The sequence below is a fragment of the Zeus faber genome (genome assembly GCF_960531495.2).
Source record: "Zeus faber genome assembly, chromosome: 3".
Taxonomy (NCBI): Eukaryota; Metazoa; Chordata; class Actinopteri; order Zeiformes; family Zeidae; genus Zeus; species Zeus faber.
In genome coordinates, this window is record NC_137190.1 from 964,698 (window position 1) to 988,512 (window position 23,815).

Sequence of the window (23,815 nt, forward strand, 5' to 3'; positions counted from 1 at the left end):
ACTGGGTCATTGACTGAAGAAACCTGGACGTTCTATTATGCCCATATTTTCATATTTGGTGTTTCTTTTTTCTCGTAGTTTTTTCTCTCTAGTAGTCCAAATTTTGTTAATGCCATTGCCATGCCATTAAAATGTCTTTAAGTCTTAAATTTTGAACTGGCATGGACTAGTTAAATTTAATTGAGAATAAAACTTATGGAATGTAGAACTAAGGCAATGATTGACAGATTAATTTGTTGCTTTTTGGCGACTTCTTCATGGATGGATTTGATTGATCTAATGATTATGTATTAACAGGCTGCTGGATGTTGTTAAGGCTGCCAGTCATGAGTTAGTTGTGATGAACTTCTACAGTAGTAATGTCAGGTTTTTATTTGGGTTCTGGTGGTGGGTCCAGTTTAGTCAAAAGGTCTTTGTACAAGTTCAGACAGAATGCGGTCTAGGTACGTTTGGGCGGGGTTTGGCCCGACTGAAGCTCCATCCACTTAGCAGAGCGACCGCAGCGCCACCCCCAGCTGGATAGAGAAGATTTGAGTGTCTGATGGTGATGTCAGATTTCACCGTGGGTGGCGTGCAAGTAGCGGCCTGTAGTCCTTAATCCATGTCCATCTATGTAGGACCCTACTGTCTGTCTGTCTGCTTTCTACCAGCTAATCACACCCTCCTGCACCATTTCTGTTTCCTCCAGTGCGGTGACACTTTGGGATTCAGGGATACAGGCTAAAACAGGCGACCTTATCAGAGAGTCTCCCATTACAAATATCTAATAATGATCAAATATGTCAGATATTATAGTTAAGAGATGAGATGAACCTTGATTTATCCCAAAGGAAATTACTCTGCTAACAGTTGCCCAAGTGAAGTGATATGATTGAGCCTGCTCTTTTTCTTCTCTGCCTCATTGGAAGATGGCGTTGAACACTTAAGTGCATGGCCTTGGTGCGTCCATCTCCAATCTCGAGCTTTCTCCCAGTGTTCAGCTTTCTGGGAATAGAACAAGGGCCTTCTCCTCCCTGCAGCGCGTAGCCCACTTACTTCCCAGTCTGCAGGGAGATGTTTGTGTTGGGGAAGTTGCTTTCCTTCTTTTCTATTTTAGCTACAACTATTATGTCCCTTCTGAATGATTTTAAAAGCTTGCTTGTAGCTTTTTCTACCAAGTGGAATTTTGTGCTGTTTGATCCACAGAATAATAGAAATACCTAGCACTGTTCTGCTATCAAGGACCTCATAAGGAGCAGGGTAACCCTTTGGTGCAATCCTTCTTGTAATGCTGCCACAGTTCTGAACTGTGTGTAGCGGGATATTGGACCAGAAAAGAAAGCACTTTATTAATCCCTGGTGGAAATTTAGGAAAAATTCAGGGCAAAAGCCTCCAGTTCTTTGATGGATTGAAGGATGTGAAATCTACTCTGCACTCACTCTAGGACTTCCCCTATATTTGGCATGGTTAACCCCTCGTGAAGATGATCTCATGCTGCTAGTGGCCACTGAGGCTGGTGGCTGAGATATCAGCTGTTCAGTAAGGTTGTCACTGATCTGCTGTGGCGTTGTACAGTCCTGGACCACTCTGATCTGAGTTAGCTACCACGCTTATTAATCCAGCAGGTCTGTCCATCTTGAGGGTTTACGAGGGACTCACCATGCTGGCCATAAATAGACCAGACTTCTTGTCATATGCAAATGATTGGCAAGTATTTAGTTTAAATAATTACTTCTCACAGCTCTGTATGGGATCGGGGCTGTCTGGATGGAGGCCAGGTGGAGGGGGGAGTTTGGGGTCATCAGGGCAATAGCAGAAGCTCTTAGTGAAGTCCATTCACTGTGCTCGATTCAACATGACAGCCATCGCAGTCCATCACAGCGGTGCAGTTAAAGCCTCCACCATCCAATTAGAGGAGATTAGTCCGTAAGAGTCTTTAGAGCGACCTTACGAGTCTCCACCATGTGCTTCCTCCTAGAGGAGCTGTAAAAGCTCTGGCATTGATATCACCATCAAATCACACCATCAAAGTCTTCTGCACCTGCAGATCTTTCATTTCCAAACTCTGGTGCTGGTGGCCCGCCACAGGTGGAGATTCTCCACCAAACATGCTCCCTGCTTGAAAACAGTCAAATGTAAACAGAAACGGCCTCCAGCGACACAAGATACAGTTTTAAATTAATTTTTTTTCCATCGCAGGCTACAGTGTTGGTTTTGGTCCGGAACGTTACACAGAGATTTTCTGAAGTTTATCCAACTCTAATGCGTGAACGACTGCAACCAGAAGGAACTTGGATGTCAAAGGCAGAATTAAAATAAGGTCTTGAACGGTTTGAAGCTAAAAAGCCAATGCTCAATCAGTCCATTCATCATCTGGTGGGTCGCTCTGTGCGGCGGCAGGTCCGACAGCAGGTATTCCAGTCGGCTGGTACAGAAGGCAGCAAGGCCACAGTGAAGGAATTCCAGCTTCGATGTCTGACCGTCTGTCGGATAAGACGTCCCGGTGGTCGTTAGCTGCGACTCCTCGTAAAACGAAAATGTCTCAATTATGTGAGCTGCAGTAAAGAGACATGCAGACATTCTTTGAATTCTCCTTCCAAACAAACATGAACTGTGTCACTCGGAGCACTTTTCTGATTGTATGTTCAAACATCAGCACTCCGGGCACACGCAGGATCGTGTCCCGTCCAGACTCCCGCTTTGGCTTGGCTCTACTTTGTCATCTCCTAAACATGACTACATTTGGCTCCTGTTCTTTCATATTATGTTTAAATTGAAAAATCTGTCTGCAAAGCTTCTCCTCACAGCCCAGTGTTTCAGTCTCTCTCCAGCTTAACGTTCTGCACGTCTCTCCACGGTGACTTCCAGATTAGCAGCTGTCTTAAGCGTTTGGCGGGGGGGTACCTATCTGGTCTTGTCTATGTACGTGCACTTTCCAGCTCAGCCAGTGACAGTGGAGCAAACTCAGCACTCCACGGTGACATCTTAACTGCAGCGCAATGAGCCACAAAGCTTAAAATAATTTAGGTGCCGACTGTCATTCGTAACATGCTGAATTGTAGTGGTTTTAGGTACATAGTGAGCTAGCTAGGTCATAAATATGTCCCTGTTGAGAGACTCTGAGGCAGTTGGTACACAACAAACACAGAACAGTTATTATTAAGCTCTTTCACCGGTCTCAAACTATGACAAATGAGAATCAAACCAAGAGGAATTGAAGCAGTTACTCCCAACATGTATAGTCGCTGCTCACAGAGTATTGAATGCGACTAAGGAAGAGGGCGCGGGAGGGGCACACGTGATTTTAGGAGGCCAATGTCTAATGGCCCTGGTCATACATAGAACACAGTTCACAGTGTATAAGGCATGTTAAAAAAAAAACCAAACAAACAAAAAAAAAAAAACGCTTGCGGTATATGGGTTAGAGGATAAGGTGTGTGTGTGTGTGTGTGTGTGTGTGTGTGTGTGTGTGTGTGTGTGTGTGTGTGTGTGTGTGTGTGTGTGTGTGTGTGTGTGTGTGTGTGTGTGTGTGTGTGTGTGTGTGTGTGTGTGTGCACATGGCCTAAGGAATTCTGAGCTTTTCCAGAGTGTTGTGTGTGCCACTGGTTTAAAAAAGCCATCTTTGTTTGGGAGCTGAGGCAGGTTGGGGGGCAGTGGAGTCTCAGTTTGCACTGAGTGGTGTGGGGGGTGGGAAGGATGCTGCGTTAGAGCGGTGGAGAGGGCCAATCACCGGGCCCGGCAGTGTCTCCTCGGCTCAAACGGCTCATAACCTGCAATGTGGAGGCGGGCTCAATAGTTTTTGGATTTGGCTTTTGATCGGGTGCGAGAGGAGAATAGTTTTGAAGCACACAGTTGGCTACAGAGCAACCAGGGTGGGGGTCTCAGGGAGGCCTGAAGGCAAATGGAAGCTCATTCCGTCTCGCAGAGTGTGGGTCCATCACCAGACTGTTGTGCCTGGCGGTGCCATCTTGGTGTGACTGCAAAGTGATTAAATACCTTCTGAGGGACAGCGTGTCCGGTCGTTCGGCTGTAAGGGCTGTTGAAGTGCTCCTAGCTGTAGCCAGGCATGCTAGCACCTCGCGAGGCCGCGCTGTCTCAAAGGACCTCTCACAGCTGCTCCATACTGCGTCATTTGTTCACTGACTTCATGGAAGGGGCTTGAAATGATTTGTTGAAGTACTGCAACATGAATAGAAATCCTGACTAACTTGTTTGAACAATTCAGTTGCAACATTTTTGGCAGAAATTATCGTTGACTGCAAATTCAAATGCTGCTCCACGTTGGGTTTCGACAAGTTATTCAGATACACACATTAATCCATATCGCACTGTGGCTTACAAAGTGCTTTACAAAGATAAAATAAATATCAAAACCAATTACTAGGGATGTTTCAATTCGATTGTCAATTTAAACATATGTCTCATATGTATTTTTTTCAGCACTGACAGTTATGCCATTGTTACACTGTTAAGTCTTGATTTGTAAAAAAAATAAAAAATAAATTGTAAAAACACTTGTTTCCCAGTAAGTTACTTTTATTTGAATTGAAAAAATATATAAATAACAGAAATATGATAATATTTAAACACACCTAAATAGTTAAGAGCTTTAACAAAACTAGACTTTAGAATTATAAACAATAAGTTACTTATTACACTACTTCTAAGTTACTCACCAAAATAAGTGCAGAAAGACGGACGCTATTTTTGCCAAAGTAGATCGCTGGTAGTAAAAGGAAAATTACTACCAGTGTCTATTGTTCTGCATGTACTAAAATGCAATCAGCGCCGTCGTCAAGTCTCACCTCATGCGTCTGCACATCCGTTTGTGGGTGGTTCCTTGAGGGATGCGGTGCAGCGGGCTCCTCCATAGAGTCGACCGCAGCTCTCCCAACTCTGAACCAAATTTCATGATTTCGATTCGAAGCCGAGTGAGCCGCAGTCGACACCCCCCAGCACACACTGCATTGTTTACCGGGGGATCCTGACCGCCCCGATATGGCGACCATGTCGGACAATATTACCCACAAAAATACAGGGAGAATCGCGAATCTGATTGTGATTTCCAAGTCCGAAATCAAACGCTCTTTTTTTTTTTTTTTTTTTAATTGTTGTTGGATTTTTAATTGGAATCCTGACACCTCTACCAATTACTATTCATCCAATAACTGAAAGGCCACGCCCCTTTTATATTTGGATGCAGCTTGCCCATTTGGCTAGTGAGTGACCAGCCACAGAGGGTACTGATGACATTAAAGGTGTTGTCAGAATGTTATTAGAATGGGTTTTTTTTTTTTTTTTCATGCTGATCGATGTGGATAATTATCATGATATATTGAATAATAATAATAATAAGGCTCAATTTAGAGTTTTTAGGGGTAATCTAATGGCTTTAAATTAAACACAGCTCTGCTCACGACAAGAGCTTTCTGCCTTCACACCGACCAGCAAGAGAAGCGTCTCAGCAGATGGCCTTAGATGGTGAGACATTCAGCCTGTGGTGAAACCTGCTAAGTGTGATAATGAGCTCTGGTCCCTCCCCAGACGAACTCGTCCTCCATGTCTCGCTCTCCGCTGGTCGCCATCCATCCAAACCTGTAAAAACTCTCTGGCTGCGGCTCATTTTTTCCATCCACTCACTGCTGTTTGCTGTGCTTTTCTCAGCGGAAAGAGTCTCACCAGATCCTCTGGTTATGATGAGGTAAATCCCCAAACCGTGAAAAAAGATCCAGGACTTCCCTGCTTTCACTCCGTCCTATTTCCATTACTGTGGTTCGATTCCTGTCTGGGGAGAACGTCCTGTTTCTGTCAAACTGGTGGCACAGAACTACCCAGCTGCCGCACAGGCCCACGTCTGCATGCCAAGTTCAGCGTTGGCAGGACTAGAGATGGTAGTGGTGTGACATTCAGACCTGATTTACCAGACTGCAGATTATACATCAAATAAATGCATGAGGGAAAACGCGGTTATTAAAATTTTTCCATTGTTTCCCAGTGGAAAAACAACCAACCTCCCACCCTATTCATTCATTTTCCTCAAATTATTACTATTCTTGTGTGTTTCCTCTTATTACAGATTTCTGGTTCCTTTTATAAGTCCATCAGGTCATTGAGGCAGTGCTCTTTCCACCGTCCGCTTCTTGAAAAGTAAAGCCTCGGTCATCTGTGGGACTTTTCAGCCGGTACTGGTGTTTGATGCCAGGTTCTATTCCCGTCCCGGGTGGGTTTGGGGCGTGGCTCGGTGACTCAGCTCACCAGGCTCTGGGCGGGTGCAGCTCTGTGCCGTTTGATCTACAGCTTTTAATCTGAAGTTAAGAAGTTAGAGTCCCCAGTGTACATCTGTCACCGCTGCATCAAACATCTCTTCCCTCTAATCTCTCGTCTTGGTCTGTTTCACTGCGGTGACTCGGAGCCAAGTCGGCCATTTGGGCTCGGCCACATGTGGCGGTGCTTCACGTGACGAGACGTGGTATGTGGCGTTTAATTTAAACTTAATTTAACCTGCAACGCATTCCAACCCAAGATACTCTGAAAAAAGTTGATGGGTAAGCTTTTCTAAACTTGTGATATGAGAAATGATTGTTCTAGACTTTATATTGAACAATGTGAAGATTTTTCTTTACAAATTAAAGCAAGTTTATCCAGAGTGCGGGAAGCTGCTTGATTCCCATCCAAGGTCCTTGGTTCTGGTCTCAGCGCCCCCAGGGTTCAACTGGGAGGATCCATTTGAGGTTGAGTCTCAAGCAGCCATGTTGCAGCATTAAGCTTCCTTCCCAACGGCGTGCGTGTGTGCGTGCGTGCGTGCGTGTGTGTGTGTGTCCATGATGTGGAAGGATCTGGACTCGTCTTGCGGCTAATTTGGCCGGCGAGCGACTGAACCTTCCTCTGGTTTAAAGGTTAACAAAGGGCTCTGTGACCGTCACATGCGCACACACAGGACAAGAGGAAGATTGCAGCTCTGTCTTGTGATTCCCTGTCTGTTGTGGTGACATGGAACCCGGTTGATTCCCGTGGAGATTCCAGGGACCCACACCGGTGGCCATGTTGGATCCTCCTGGATCAGACGCTACAATGCTTGTACTGTCTGACCAACACGCTGCTTCTCTCACTAATGCACTCCTTGGCACGCCAGGGACTCCCTCAGAACAAAGCAGTAATCAGAGAACGGACTCTATTTCTGCTTCGAAGGAGGAGGAGGACTCAGCGAGAAGTCGAGAAACACATATTACTGTGTTCTGCTGCTTTCGCTAGAGGAGAGCTTTTTGGTGAACACCATCAGTTATGACTGTTTTTCAATTGTTCCATGTCAAATGTTTTGTCGTAAAGCATTGTTAAGCAGTTTGTTATCCAATGTATCAGAACAGGCATACATACAAACATATTTAATCAACGGCCCGTACAGGCACCAGTGGACGGCAGTAGAGCAAGGTCATTACAGTCAGGGATGCAAACAACTCGCTTTTCAGAAAAGTCTCTTTCTTTTCGCAGAGACCCATTTTAGAATTAATTCTTTTAAAAGTAAAATCTCAACTGAAACAGATTATTCTGACATGGACTGGACTCCCAAACCCTGTTGTGAACACACACACACACACACACACACACACACACACACACTCTCCAATCTGTGATGTTTGCTCTCGTGTTGTTGCCACAATATGATAACTTTACAAGCTGTGTGTGTGTGTGTGTGTGTGTGTGTGTGTGTGTGTGTGTGTGTGTGTGTGTGTGTGTGTGTGTGTGTGTGTGTGTGTGTGTGTGTGTGTGTGTGTGTGTGTGTGTGTGTGTGTGTGTGTGTGTGTGTGCGTGCGCGCCCACAGACTGGGCACAGCATGGGGTGTGTTCCCTTCGGCCTCGTGGCTCTGACTGATGACTCAGAAATATGTTTAATTAGGACGAGTTTGGCCCAAACAGCAGCAATAAATAATTATTATAAATATGTCTGAAGGAGTTTGTCACTGTTTATTCACCGTTTACTGTCATATCTATACAGTTTACTATTTTATTTATCTATCTGTTTGTCCGTCGCGGAGGATGGCGAAAAGTACAAATATTAAACTCGTGCAGAGACGAGTCGTAAATAATCCAGTATGAGTGAACCAGCTCAGAGAGCCTCCAACGTCGCCATAATGAAATGAATGTGCGCTCCTCGCACCCCATCACAAAATGTCTGAGGTGTGCGACGTTGTGTAGGTCGTCACGCCATTAGCTTTTGTTATCAATTCATTGACAACTATCAATTAAGGAAATTCCTTAAATTTGTATCCCTGCCCTGAAAGAGTTTATTGAACGCGTGTTTTGAATTTTATTAATTTTTTTGTTGCGTACTCCTGTCACTCCTGTAGCGCTGTTGTGGAAGCAGCCACCGGAGGCACTAGACTCATGGTGGCTAACTACCTGTAGATGGAGCTGGTCTGCGCCCCAGGTGGGTCAGAGCTCCCCTGGCGGGTGGGTTGGTCCTGGTTCCCAGACCCGGTCCTCCTGTGGGGACATCTGGACCGGGGGCCATAACACGGCCCCCCCCAGCTGTTCCTGCCCCTGGGGGTCCAGTGGCCGGCAGGATGAAAGACAAAGGGGCTGGGGGGGGGGGTTCAAAGGGATGACCGCTCTGAACAAGTCTGGACCCCAGACCCCCTAACCCCCCCTGGACCCTGAGGGGTTTGACCCAGGGCCCAGTATGTCACACTGAACATGTTCTGAGTGCATTTATCAGCGTTAGTGTTTCTTCTCTGGATTATTTAGATGTGGCACTTCACTAAACGGGTTCTGATGCGCTAAAATAATCTGTTATTTATTGTTAATGTTTCACTCAGTCAATGTTAAGTGAGTTTCTTTCCCTACGGATGAAGCCCCTGTTGCATGTGTTTTGGATTGACTGACTCCTGAGTTTTATAATCTGACCTTTAGGAAAGTGTGTGTGTGTGTGTGTGTGTGTGTGTGTGTGTGTGTGTGTGTGTGTGTGTGTGTGTGTGTGTGTGTGTGTGTGTGTGTGTGTGTGTGTGTGTGTGTGTGTGTGTGTGTGTGTGTGTGTCCCTCCCTCCTCAGGAAGCTGAAAGGAGCTTTTCAGCTGGAAAAATGCATCAGTGCTGAAACTCACCAGAACAGACACCAGCACCTAGCGGCGCACGTGGCAGCGTGCACGTAGCCGGTGTGTTAGCGTGACATATTCGATGTGACTTTGGTTTTACCGAACCGGATCTTTTTGAACGGTTGTGTTTTGAGACGTAACAAAGTCTATTAGTCTGGAAGGTTTCAGACATGAGAGATAACAAAGTCTATTAGTCTGGAAGGTTTCAGACATGAGAGATAAAGTACTTTTTATGAAATGAATATCAAACCAAATTGAACAGGAAGCTTCAGGAGGTTTTGAGTTGAGCTTAATTTTCTACTTCCTGTGACACTGTCGCTCAATGAATCAACTTGAAGTGTCTGATTCTGTAATGACACCAGCAACACCACTTCGAACAGACTGTCTGGAGAGGGTTAAAAGACCTTAATATGTATTTTTAATGATGTGTTCATTCATCTTTTGAGCCTCTGGCATTTTGCCATGGAGTTTAGTGAGTTTTAGATTTTTTTGGGCCACCGCACTCCATTCTTTGGGCACACACTTCTATTCTTGTAGGAATCTTTCAGACTGAATCCACATGAAGATCATGTTGTGATCATCTCCCCCCTGCTGTGATGAAACCTGACCTGAATCCAGGGATTGTTTAGGGCAGAGACGGGTGTAGATTACAGCCTTCCCCAAACATTCGCTTTCACTCATCGATGTATAAACGTTTGTCTCTGCTCTTTCCTACGCCCACACCCCACTTCCTGTTCCGCCTCCAACTTCCTTGGGCGGCGCTCACTAAATGCTAGTTCCACGCACCGCCAAGTATTCTGCCGCAACAGAACTATAATTAACACTGACAATAAAAAAAACAAAAACCTACCAATATTGGCTACTTTCGCTTGTCGTCATTTATGGAGGGCTTTAATTTGGGCTTTGCTTGGATGTCAGGAGGGAGGGTTGTGTGCGAGAACACAATAATGCACGTTGTTGACTGCGACCTTTTCCGTGGAAGTCTGACTGATCGCTGCGAGCCTGCGGCAAGGGCTCGACGGGAAAAGTCTTCTCCATCGCCCGATCGAACATGAACACACATTGGATATTTACACAACACGTCACGAAGCTCCGGTGTCGGGCTGGTCCATGCAAGCCAGACTGTGGGTTCTGTCGATTTCTGTCCATTTTGGTCTTTTTGTTTTCTGCATGTGTTGCTGCACTCAGTCAGGAATGTTTCCTAAAACAGATTCTAAACTGATCAGAAATGTGAAGAAATGTCTTGCGGTGGCTTTGTGTTGATCACTGAGTAAAAGGTGATTCTCAGCGTGAAACGTGTGACCCCAGAGATCTGTGTTGGAAACAGTGCGGAACAACCGCAGGAGAAGGAACCTTTGATATTTACTGAGATGGTCTTGTCAAAGAAATCAGAATGATCTGGTCTATTCATGGATTGTTTGTAAATCCTGCACGAAGCAAAAGGAATCCATAAAGAATCTGGAAGATCAGCGCAGCAAGCTGGACACTCAGATGTTAAGCGGAATGTTCCTTTACAAAGTGAGGAGTCTGGTACGTTGCAGGATCCTTACGATGCTGAAGAGGAGGTGCGGGCTCAGTCTACAGACAGTTCTATTCTTCTACTTCTCTCCAGTGTCAGCCGACCTGATGCAGTGAAGTTCCGTTACATTGAAGAAAGGTTCATGCCGTCTTAGAGGAAATAAATGTATTTTCTAGTTTTCTCTGTGTTGCAGACGTGTCTGGTTAAACTGCTGGAGCTGCTGTGGTTGGTTTGATGTGTTACATATTCATGTGTAATTTTATTAATTTAGAAAAATGGAAGCCATCAATAGCACTAAATGACTGTTTCCATGGCAACAGCATTGTTTACTAGTGTTGTCTTGGTACGAATGGTACTGTACCTGGTACTGTACTTCCTGTAGGACCGTTTGGTTTCGTCAGCTCCATCCTAAACCTTTCAGCTGCTGCTCAGCGGAAAAAAGCCTGAGTTCTCTGCTCTTCTGGGAGGCTGGATGTTTAACATATTGCTCCTTAGCTGATTGAAGCCAGGTCTGGCTTATTACAATGTTTAGATTTATTGGCCCCCTGCTAATTTATGAGTTCCTGCTTGGCACTAGAAAATGCCCGACATGCAAGAATGTGTTAGTCGCATTCTGCTTCGTCGTGACCGTGATGTCTGCTACTGTTCATGCTGCTCCTTGCTGTTTGTTATTTACATGTAGAATCATTTGTGTTTGTACATTTTCTGCTTTCTTCTTCCTTGCTGCAGCTCTTTACTCGGAGCTGCCTGGCTACGTCCTGGCTGTGTTTTGGCAGTTTGCACAGTTCTCTCATTTTTGCCAAAAGAAGTAGAGATTCAACACAAGACTTTTAATGTAGCTTCATTCAGCGCTCTGTTAGCAGGAGAGATTCTTTTTTTATTAAAAAATAAGTGAGCGGGCTTGAGAGATTATTACACTCGGACAAAGGCTCTTTATATACGGAGATTATCGCTTCCAACCTGTTGGTCTGAAATACTACACTAGATGGAATTTCAGTCCTACTAGAGGGAGTGTGTTGGTTGTAATCAGCACTATGCCTTCCAACGCTGCGCCACTAAAATCAATGAATAACAACTTCTACAACTTCTTTGTTGTAGTCAAGCTGCTGCTTTAGATTTAACAGTGTATCTACGTGGTTCCGTCAGATTGGTAACCTTTCCGTTACGTAAAGAAAACCCAACAATCTCTGTCCGATTCCAACTTTTCTGAATGGTAACGTCATGACTCTTTGAAGCGCTGGATGTACAGAACAGTCATCAAGTCGAAACATCCTGTACGTATACAGTATATATAACTGTACAATATTTAACATGGTGCATAATGAAGTTTAAATTGCAGTTTGTAGAACAGAACCTTCAGGGCCTGACACAAATTGGCAGCCATGAAGCAGCTGTTGGTTTCCAAGAATCCAAAATGGTTGCCAAATTTAAATAATTTTATGATTGAGTGATATTGAGTGATATTGATGTTATATGATAATAATCCATAATTCAATATTCTACGTTGTTTCATTATGTTGTTGAATAAATCAATCCTCTAGGAAAAGTCATTTCCCCTGCTTGCACTTAGTTATTATACTTTTTTCACATATGAAAAGCGACAACAGGGCAACCAGACCACACAAAGTGGTTGACAAAGGCCCCACATCTTCTCACCTCATCTGCCTGGGGCAACTGGGCAACTTCTTGTTTAGGAGCGATACCGAGATGGTTCCCAACCAAATGTACTCCTGTTAAAGGGACTTTGGTCTTCCTGAGGGTGGGGACCTGCATGTTCAGTTGACTCGGGGGGCGAGGGGGGGGATTAATTAACTTTTAATTTCTGGCTGTTGTTGGGAGTCGTTCCATTTACATGCGGCTTAGCCCCCCCCAGTGATCCCTCAGCCCCCCTGGGAGCCTCCGCCTGTATGAAGACATCTGGATGGAGAGACCAACGAAGAACAAAGGGCCTTTTCTTTTCTGTCACAGAGTCCAGTCCGGCGCTCTGCGGAACCACAAAGCCAGAGGCCTCCTTCACATTCCTGCCTCTCAGCACGCTGAGTGATAAGCAGCGACTCCGCTCGCAGCTCAGGCCGAGGTAGAAAGCAGCTCGAGTTGGGAATTGTTCGGTAGGAATTGTTTGCTAAAGAAGTTTATTTGACTTTATGCACCAAGCTGCTTTGGGGCTTTGAACTAACAACCCACGCTGCTGAATGAGCAAGCAGCTTGTACTCTGTTAACATAAGTTGTGCAACAAACGATTCCAACCTGGATCTGGACTGTCTGAGTCGCTCTGAAGTCAAGACAAGATCTCAGTTCTGCTGAGCAGAAGCATTGAGGCAGCGTTCTTCACACTTGGATGATACTGGATCTATGAGTCGCTCTAATGAGCCTGGTGCTTGGTCTGAGGTGTCGGCTGCGTGTCGGCACATGCTCAGGCATCCTGAGCTGGAGTCTCCAGACGGAGGAAATGATTTGAAGCTTTAAACGGCTGAATGTGCCACTGTCCGCCTCACTGAGACTCATCTGGGCCACTAACTAAACATAAATATGTCATCAAACAGGAAAACAGTATTTTGACGAAAGTACTTCCGTCAGTTTAATCATTGAATTAACCGAAACCAGGCTTTCATTATACTCCTAAGAATAAAACACAGCATTTTATTTTAATCAGTATTCATTCCTGGTTTTATATTGAAGGAATTTAAACCAAGCTCTTGCGGACATCAGACTTGGCAGGGCTGAGGTTCTGGCTCTGTTTTCATATCCGGTCCAGGTTCTCTCATATCCTGGTCTGCAGAACATGCACCTGGCTCAACCGACGCTCCTCCCAATCAATTTCCTTTGCTGACCGTCCCATATCTGATGGGTGGAGCTGAGGCAACATCCTATATGTGTAGGTTGTCATCAGCATCATTCAGTTGGAGAACGGGACAATACATTACATTACATTACATTTAGTAATTTAGCAGACGCTTTTATCCAAAGCGACTTACAATTGTTCAAAGACCGACGGACGCAGCCATCAGGAGCAATTAGGGGTTAAGTGTCTTGCTCAAGGACACTACAGCCTGCTAGCAGAAGGAGCCTGGGATCGAACCAGCAACCTTTGGATCACTAGACCACCAGCTCTACCTCCTGAGCTACCATCCCCATAATAAGCATGGCCGTACTGTAGACGGGAGGGAGAGGTCTCTGTCTGTCTGTCTGTCTGTCTGATCAGCCACAACATTAAAAGCACCACTAATAAACACTAATATTGTGTAGCTCCCCCTCGTGTCCCTGAAACAGCTGTGAGGTGGAGGCAGTGACACCACCAGACTCAGAAGGTGTCCTGTGGTATCTGGCCCCCAGACGTTAACAGCAGATCCTTTAAGTGCTGTAATGCAATGGACACACTACACGACTCTCAAAGTGGTCAGATCGCTGTACTGTTCACACTACACAACTTTCTGTCTTGTGATTGGAAATCTTGATGTCGTTGTGGTTTCACATTACAAGACTGATCGGTGACAGGGGGTCACACATTACAAGATCTTTCACCAGGAGAAATCGGGTGACGGCGGAAATGACGTGATACCATGCGCTGGACACGATTATTTATTTTTTTATTAGATTCTTGATAACTGTAAAAAAAAAAAAAAGGATAAAAGCAGAATTTAAACAAGAAATATATATTAAAAACCTAGAGAAGAAAAGTAAAATAGGTATGTTGTTTGTTTCTGTCTGCTGCTCCGTGCACTCCTGTCTCTCCTTCTGGACTCCTCCTCCCCTCCCCCTCACTCAGTGTCTGCTCTCATTGGCCGTAGCTTGTTGTGTTGCTCCCGACACGACCAGATATTAAACCTGCTTGATATCTCGCCGTTGTCTGCCAGCGCTAGGCGAGCAGTGGGATCGCGTTGTGAGCAGTGCACACCACACGCTCGTCGCTCACGGGAGCATGCTGTGATTTTCCTCCGATCTGGGGCTTTGCTCGGCGATCTCCAAAAACCTGTTGGCGAGTGGAAAATCCGGCCAGAATCACGTTGTCTGAACTCGGCATAAGTTGCGAGGTCTATCAGAGCAACATTCACTTTTCCCCCACTTTGTGCTACAGTAGTTCTTCTGTGGCATCGAACCAGAGAGACTAGACTTCACTCCCCACGTGCATCAATGAGCCTTGGGCCCCATGACCCTGTCGCCGGCTCACCGCTCGTCCTTCCTTCGACACTTTTGGTAGTAACCACTGCACAGCGGGAACAGCCACAAGACCTGTGCTTGTGGAGATGCTCTGACCCAGTTGTCCAATTACAAGGTGCTCCTTGTCAAAGTGGCTCAGATCCTGACCACGCCCATTTTTATACTTCAACAACTGATTCTTCACCTGCTGCCTCATACATATATATATATATATATATATATATATATATATATATATATATATATATATATTACACTAATCACAAAAAGTTAGGGATATTCGGCTTTTGGGTGAAATTTCAGGATGAACCTAAAATACACTATAACCTTTACAGGTGAACTTAATTTGACCTTCTATGAACTTTTGAATGCACAACTGTTCAGTGTTTCAGTACTTTTTGCACAACTTGCTGTTCTCTAACAAGAAGCTGAACGGCAAAAACCACAACAGGTGTTTGATCCATGAATCCACCAATACATTTCCTGTTTCAATTAGAATTGGTATTTAAACAATCCTCTTCATCATGCTGTTCACATGTTGACATCATGAGACCAAGACGACACCTAACAACTGATCAACGGCACCTCGCCATTGCGAGGCTTCAAACAGGATGTTGTCAGAGGGAAGTGGCCACTGAGCTTAGAGTGTCACAGAGTGTCATCAGCAGGTTGCAACAGAGATACAGAGACTGGAAGTCACAGAAAGGCATAGAAGTGGACGTCCTTTGGCCACATCCCACACTGATGAGCACTTCATTGTGAACAGTGCCCTGAGGAACCACATGATGATGCCACTCAACTCCAGGCACATTTAAAGGAGGTGAGAGGCACCAAGTGTCACATCAGACCATTCAAAACCGTTGACATCAGCGTGGTCTGCGTGCTAGACCACCTGCAAGGCTACCTGACCACACCACCAGGCACAGGCATCATGGTCTTGCAGGGACCAGGGGCCTCAGTGCTGTTCTCTGTTGGAGACGTCAAGGAGAGCGCTACGCATCAGCCACTGTTGTCACCAGACGAGCCTTTGGTGGTGGTGGTGGTGGTGTTACAGTGTGGGCAGGTGTGTCTGGTCAATACAGAACTGTCCTACACTTTGTGAATGGTACAGTGACAAGCCCATACTACCTGAATGACATCATTCATCCAGTCATTGTGCCCCTGCATGAACAACACAGGCCTCATTTCATCTTCATGGACGACAACGCTCCAGCTCATGGAGGAGGCATCATTAGGGAACGGCTGCTGGAGACTGGGGCACCTCAAATGGAGTGGCCTGCACTTTCTCCAGACCTGAATCCCATAGAAAACCTATGGGATCAGCTGAGTGGCCGTGCAGAGGCTCGTAACTCTGTACCCCACAACCTCAATGACCTCAGGGCCCGCGTCAAGAAGAGTGGGGGGCCAGGCCTCAGCAGACAATAAGTCGACTCGTGAACAGCATGAGACGTCCTTGTCAAGCTGTAACTGATGCTCAAGGTCACATGACAAGTTATTGAGACATTGACATTTGTTGTTGTAGTAAACCCACCACTGTTGTTGGCTTTTGTTTCAATACATAGTTTGAGATGAGGAAATCACCATTGTATCTTCTACTTAAATGCTCTACTTTCATCATATCATATCACTGTAGCGTCAACTTTTGACATTTTCCATAAATTTCACCCGAAAGACAAATATCCCAAACTTTTTGTGAGTAGTGTATATATAATATATAACAGTATTTATAATAATATATAACAGTATTTATAATAATAATATAAAACAGTATATATCATAATTATATATAACAGTATATATCATAATATATATAACAGTGTGTATATATAATAATAATAATAATAATAATAATATATAACACCTTATATAGAATAATATATAACACTATATATATAACAATAATGATATTTAACACTATATATAATAATTTATATATTACAATATATATATCTATATCTCCCACCCCATGACAGGTACCATTGGAACCAGATGATCAATGTTATTCACTTACGATCAACCACGACATAAATACCGCTGACAGGTGAAGTGAATAACAGGACCTGAAAGGAACAGTTTGTGAATTTGAAATACTATTGTTAAAAACTATTAATATTGAATATAACTATGAATGTTGTGGAGGATTTCGTTTGAGACATGAGTTTGGATGGATATGAACATGTGGACATGTTGGTCAAAGAGTTATGTGAATTCAATTATAGGTGTTGACATGTTGTGCAAGTGTTGGTAGTTATTTTTTCATTTTTTTATTTTTTTTGATTAATTGCACATTTCAGAACCAGAAATTCATGGATTTAATGCAATAGATGAATGTTCAGGTGAGAGGGTGACTCCTCGATCTCTTGGATGATGTCGTCTGTTGAATGAACGCGTTTCAGGCATCGATCGTAGCGTTCTGGCTCACAGCTGCTTCCGTCAACCCTCAAACTATAAACCTGATGATATTGATCAAGTCATCCGTTGCCTTAGTGTAACTGCCGGCATGCTGCCTCCAATCACACGCATCAATTAAAGGCCTGATTGTGGAGCTGCTGTAGGTGTTCGAAACCATCTCATTGGCAGAGAAATCAGTTTGGACAGCCACACGCCACTATAAAAGAGCCAATTACAGCAACATAATGGCGTCTCCAATTAGATTTGCATGGCCCACTCAGAGCTATTGTGCTTCAGATTAAATGTAGCCAGCCGAAGCTCGCTGCTCTGCCTTGCCGAGGGCTCGAGCTGCTTCCCACCAGCCGCCACTGGCTTCCTTTCTCTGCAGCTTCCCCCTCATTTCAGCAGCACTTTCCAAGTACACACACACACACACACACACACACACACACACACACACACACACACACACACACACACACACACACACACACACACACACACACACACACACACACACACACACACACAGCGCTGATGTAGTGCCACAGCCCGACATGCAGGTTGACTCAGCAGTGGAAGCCGTTCATATCACTGGACCATAATTGACCATCGCGTCTCTGAAAACAATCTCTCTGACATTCAGAGCTGTCACACATTCAAATAGAACCACGGCCTGGTACACTTTGCACAATTTCTAAATCTTACCTTAAAAAGGTCAAAAGGTGTCCAGCATGCAGCCATGTTTACTGTTTCGTGTTCTTTTTCATTTACTACTTCCTGCTTCACAGGGTACCTTCTCTCTACTGCCCCCCATGGTTCTGCAGAACACTGCAGCAGAGAGCGCGCTCACTATGAACGCTTGTGCTCGGCCCTTGCATCAGCCCAGGGCCTGTTTTCAGGGTTGCTGAAATGTTCCTGTGGCTCAGTGTCCGAACCTTAGCATCCCATGAACTGATCTATTGTTCTAACAGAATATTCAAATCAACACCGTCACCGTTAATCACCAGGCTTCGCACCAGATGAGTGACATTCCAGCTGGATTTGCTCAACCCAAACTCCCACCACCTGAACGCAATGCTCTGCCATCTGTAAACAACCGGCCTCCTCTAACATGTTTGACGGCAAATTGAGTCAGCGCTCGTTGTTTTTTTTGGCCAGCCGCCACATTTTCCCAGAATGCCTCCCAACAGGCCGCGTTGGTCCTGAATGGACCAGAGAGGCGTCGCAAAACAAAGAGCGTTAATGTTGTAGCTGAGTGTTTATTTAAGCTCTGGAGTCCAGTGGTGTAACGCTATCACTCTGCTAAAGCAAACATCTCCACACCAACTGTAGAGCGCTTTGTCCTCACAAATTGTCAATGTTGTCAGTTTGATAATAGTGTTTGCAGTGCTGTGATAGTTACCTGTGTGGGGAAATGGAATATATAAGAGCAGGAGTTTTCTCTTCTAGTCTTAAGAAACAAGGCCAGTGCTGTTACCAGCTCAATGAGCAGGCGGTCGGGATGTGGGTTTAATGACTGTGAAAAAAATCATTCTAACAAGTTGTCAGTCGCAGCAGTCTTTCAGGGTTAGGGTTAGATGATTAGTGGGCTGCTGGAGCGGTGGGGGGGGGGCATAGACGTAAACATCCTGAGCTGTTCGCCGTCAGCTGATGACCAGCGCTGTCTCCCAGCTGGAAACAGCCTCCACCTGCCCGGCTCTGAAAAACCCATCCGGCCTAAACCCTTGGAACACAGACGGCTGAAAACAATGTCAGGCTTTCAGATTTTGCTGAATATATGACATGACATTATTGACCTGGAATTTGCTGGATGACAACATGTGACTTCACTGAACAAGCCCCAACCGCAGGAAGAAACCCTACAAATACCTTTTTAATGGGCGATTTTTGCCATCCACTCACATGAAAATCACTATCTGTTTAACGCTTGTGGGATGCTTATGTATTATCTAATGCAGTGGTTCCCAGACTTTTTACAGTCTGGTTCCCCTTAACACATTCACCCTCCAGCTGCGTACCCCCTCTTCAGGGCAGGCTGTCAACAGGGGGGTGAGGGAGGCACAGCACGGGGTAAGTGTCCCCAGTGCACACGGTGCTTGTTTCGTTCCATAAGGAGATGTAAGATAAGATCACCTACATCTAGAATAAAAATACACTGTTTTGGTCGGTACCATCTGAGAGAGAGACAGCTGCACAAATTGCGCCCCGATCGCTCCCTCTTTGTGCCCCCCCCTCGAGCCCTTGACTGTTTTGAATGTAAATCCGTTCGAATCCGTTTGAATGTAAATCTGTTTTTTGTCTTGTTTTGTTTTGTTTTTTGGCGTACCCCCAACATCACCACCCCAGTTTGGGAATAGCTGATCTAATGTGGGTAAGGTGGCTCTGCATTAATTTTTATTGAAAACACATGTGCCCTCATTGGGTCCCGGCGCGTAAGGCCGGGCCCTCGCCTTCTGCCAGGGGACAGATTTGACAGATCTGACGGCAGGTCTGTGAATTCAGTGTTTAGTTCAACGAGAAGAGGTGATTTGAGTAAGGTTTTTGAAGTGTGTAAAATAAAACTGTTTGTTAGACTTTGCAAGGCTTTTTTTTTTTTCCAAAGTCTTAGCAATATAGCCTAATTTAAATCTGGAATTCTGAACTAAACATTAATCATCCAACACCACCAAACATAAAAGATGCAGAGAAACCGGGTTGAGTCGTTCAAGTATCACTTTGCACAGTGTTCAAACCAGGCCCGTCCCGGCTGACCCCAGGACTGGGCTTGCGGCTGCATTCCAGTGCTGTAAATTGGGCTTTCTGAGGTCTGTGCTGTCTGTAAATAGAAGCCCTGGTTCTCTTAGGGGCAGCAACACCACAGAACCTGCCTTCTGGAACGCTGGGTTGTAGATCGCCTACTGTTTATAGATATGGCTGCTGGGATTTGGGGAATGTTGGTTTTGTAAGGCTTCCACAGAGGATTGAGGGTAAACTTGATATAGAAAGTCAGACGTGATGCGTATGCCCTACCAAGTGTCGGTTTAGAAAGACTGACACTGTGGCACAGACAGTTATTAGTATTTCTTCTACTTATGTCGTGTTTCTCTTCTGCTCACACCAACTTTACATCAAAGAAAGTCCAAAATAATGCTGTGCTGATATACAGTAGCTGTGATATTGTTTTTCTACCAGCCTTCAATATAAGCCTGTCTGTGTGAAATGTGGGTTTGTGAGACTGTACTGTGATGGACTGGAGCATGAACTTGTCTTGACGAGCAGCCCTCACTGAATGACTCTTGTCAGTGACTCTCGCTCTTGACTCTTATATTTGTTCCAGTGTATAAATGAAGTTATCGTCTTCTACCTCTTTGCATCTATAGAAGGTGCTTCTAACAGTTTTCTCTCCCTTGTCTCTGCAGATGCAGCAGTTGTTCTACGAGAACTACGAGCCAAATAAGAAGGGCTACATCCGAGATCTCCACAACAGCAAAATCCATCGCGCCATCACCCTACACCCCAACAAGAACCCCCCCTACCAGTACCGCCTGCACAGTTACATGCTGAGCCGGAAGATTGCCCACCTGCGACACCGCACCATCCAGCTGCACCGGGAGATCGTCCAGATGGGGCGATACGGCGCTGCTGAGCCCAGCCGCGAGGACCAGCAGCTGGGTGTGCCTCCATCCTTCATGCGTTTCCATCCACGGCAGAGGGAGGAGGTGCTGGAGTGGGAGTTCCTGACCGGGAAATACCTGTTCTCCTCCTCTGACGGCCAGCCCCCCCGTCGAGGCATGGACTCCTCCCAGAGACAGGCCCTGGAAGACATCATCATGCAGGTGATGGAGATGATCAACGCCAATGCCAAGACGCGAGGCCGGGTCATCGATTTCAAGGAGATCCAGTATGGGTACCGCAGGGTCAACCCGCTGTATGGTGCTGAGTACGTGCTGGACCTGCTGCTGCTCTACAAGAAGCACAAGGGGAAGACCATGACGGTGCCCGTGAGGAGGCACGCCTACCTGCAGCAGACCTTTAGCCGCATACAGTTCAGGGAGGAGGAGGAGATGGACGCCAGGGCGCTGGCTAGCCGCATCAACAAGGAGTCTGACTCCCTCTCCTTCCTGTCCAATTCCCTGAAGATGCTGGTTCCCTTCAAGCTGGCCACCTCGGGCCAGGACCAGAGGGAGGCCAAAGAGAAGAAGGTCAACATCCTGGTGCCGCTGTCCGGGCGCTACGACATATTTGTGCGCTTCATGGCCAACTTTGAGCGTGTGTGCTTGATTCCCAACCAGAACGTGAAGCTTCTGGTCCTGCTCTTCAGCACGGACAACAACACAGAGCGGGTCAAGCAGGTGGAACTGATGAGGGAGTACCACATCAAGTACCCCCGCGCCGAGATGGAGATCAAGCCTGTGGCAGGCTCCTTCTCTAGGGCCCTGGCGCTGGAGGTGGGCTCCTCCCACTTCTCCAACGACTCGCTGCTCTTCTACTGCGACGTGGACCTGCTGTTCACAGCCGACTTCCTGAAGCGCTGCCGGGGGAACACGGCCCTGGGGGAACAGACCTACTTCCCCATCATCTTCAGCCAATACGACCCGAAGGTGGTGTACGCTGGGAAGGTCCCCAGCGACAACCACTACGTGTTCACCTCCAAGACCGGCTTGTGGAGGAACTACGGCTTCGGGATAGTCTGCGTCTACAAGGGCGACCTGCTGGGAGCGGGGGGCTTCGACACCTCCATACAGGGCTGGGGGCTGGAGGACGTGGACCTCTTTAATAAGTTTGTCCAGTCTGGAATTAAGTTGTTCAGGAGCACGGACACGGGGATCGTGCACGTCCACCACCCGGTGATATGCGACCCCAACCTGGAGGCCAAGCAGTACAAGATGTGCGTGGGCTCCAAGGCGTCGTCACATGGCTCCACCCAGCAGCTGGCCGAGCTGTGGCTGGAGAAGAACGAGCAGGGCTTCAGGAGGCCGGCCAATAACGGCTCGGTTAGGACAGTGTGACGAGCGGCCCGGCCAATCGGAAAGCGGACTGAGGACCTGGCTCGCCCTCTCTCCTCTTCGTGGTGTTTTTACCTAATTTATTTTTTACTGAAATCGAAGACTTCACATGGATCTATTTTCAGTATGTGGCTTCTTTTTCTTTCTCTTTTAAGATGTTGACCATGAACAGGAAGCGGAACCAGACTCTTCTGTAGAAACTGTCTTTTTTTTTAAGTTAATAACAGAATATTGAAAGATGTTCCTCGAGATGAGCTGAACCACAGCATGAGCCAGACCCCTGAAGTCTGTAACCAGTCTGTGTTGTCAGGGCTCCTGGGTGTTACTGGGGGCTCCTCTAGGGTCATTTGGGCTCCTAGGTGTTACTGGGGGCTCCTGGGGGGTCATTTGGGGCTCCTGGGTGTTACTGGGGGCTCCTGGAGGGTCATTTTGGCTCCTGGAGGGTCATTTGGGGCTCCTGGGTGTTACTGGGGGCTCCTCTCTGGTCATTTGGGGATCCTGGGTATTACTGGTGGCTCCTGGAGGGTCATTTGGGATCCTGGGTGTTACTGGGGGCTCCTCTCGGGTCATTTGGGCTCCTGGGTGTTACTGGTGGCTCCTGGAGGGTCATTTTGGCTCCTGGGTGTTATTGGTGGCTCCTGGAGGGTCATTTGGGCTCCTGGGTGTTACTGGGGGCTCCTGGAGGGTCATTTGGGCTCCTGGGTGTTGGGTGATTGTTCAGTATTCCATTTGTCATGTGAGGAAAAGACTTGAGTCTATAAGTTGTGGACCAGCGCTCTGAAGGTAACAGTGAATGTTTACAGGAGGGTTAATATGAATAATGTTTCAGTAACTGACAAAGACGACTCACAGCTTTCATCATCATAATCAAGGCCGTTTTCTTTTCATTTGCAATATTCTTCTGTTTTGTTTGCTTTAACTGTTTGTGGGTAATGCAAAATAACACTGTTATTTCTCCTGGATCCTTAATTCCATTTGCTGATTGATTTCTGTGAAGCCAACTGCTGGATTTAATATCTGCAATTCATCCCCAGCTTCCTAATTTATTGAATATTCAGCTCCATTCTCTGCTGTTTGTTAAGATGTTTATTAGAATGATTGTAGAAGCATTTCAGCTGTTTTTTTCCACCTCGTGTTTCCTTGAACTCATCACCAAAGAAGTTTGCACCGTGTGTGTGTGTGTGTGTGTGTGTGTGTGTGTGTGTGTGTGTGTGTGTGTGTGTGTGTGTGTGTGTGTGTGTGTGTGTGTGTGTGTGTGTGTGTGTGTGTGTGTGTGTGTGTGTGTGTGGCAGTTGAAGTTAAATCAGTAGTCTTGGCTTCCTGCTTCTGGTGTAAATAACACGTCAGGTTTCAAACACGCCAAGGCTGCGTCACACGCCTCTTCTCGCCTTGTGGCGTGTTGGTCTCTTCCGTGTGAAGACGAGACGTCGCTGCTCCTCAAGGGTTCTGCTGTAGCTCAGCGCTAAGATGTACGAGTACGAATGACTACGCTCCCATGGTAGTATCTTTGTCACAGGCTTTTATTTTTTATTCATTTCTGTTCTTCATCCCTGTCCCACCGGGAAAGGTTTTATATTTAAAGAAAAATAAAACTGGGGAAAATTGTTTATCAAAGTTTGCTGCTGTTGTGGTATTTTGTTAACGCACGCATCTTATTTTTGTTCCCAAAATGTTGAAGCAGAGCATCGGTA

At 46.0% G+C, this 23,815-nt stretch overlaps 1 protein-coding gene across 1 annotated transcript in view; it reads left to right on the forward strand.

The window, feature by feature from the left end:
• chsy1 (chondroitin sulfate synthase 1) overlaps window positions 1-22,452 on the forward strand; it is a 36,361-nt gene extending 13,909 nt beyond the window's left edge. Inside the window, exon 3 of the mRNA XM_079997776.1 lies at window positions 20,538-22,452. Coding sequence (XP_079853902.1) covers window positions 20,538-22,127 — 1,590 coding nt within the window. The 3' untranslated portion in view covers window positions 22,128-22,452. The remainder of the gene's footprint in view (window positions 1-20,537) is intronic.
• The last annotated feature ends 1,363 nt before the right edge of the window (window positions 22,453-23,815 follow it).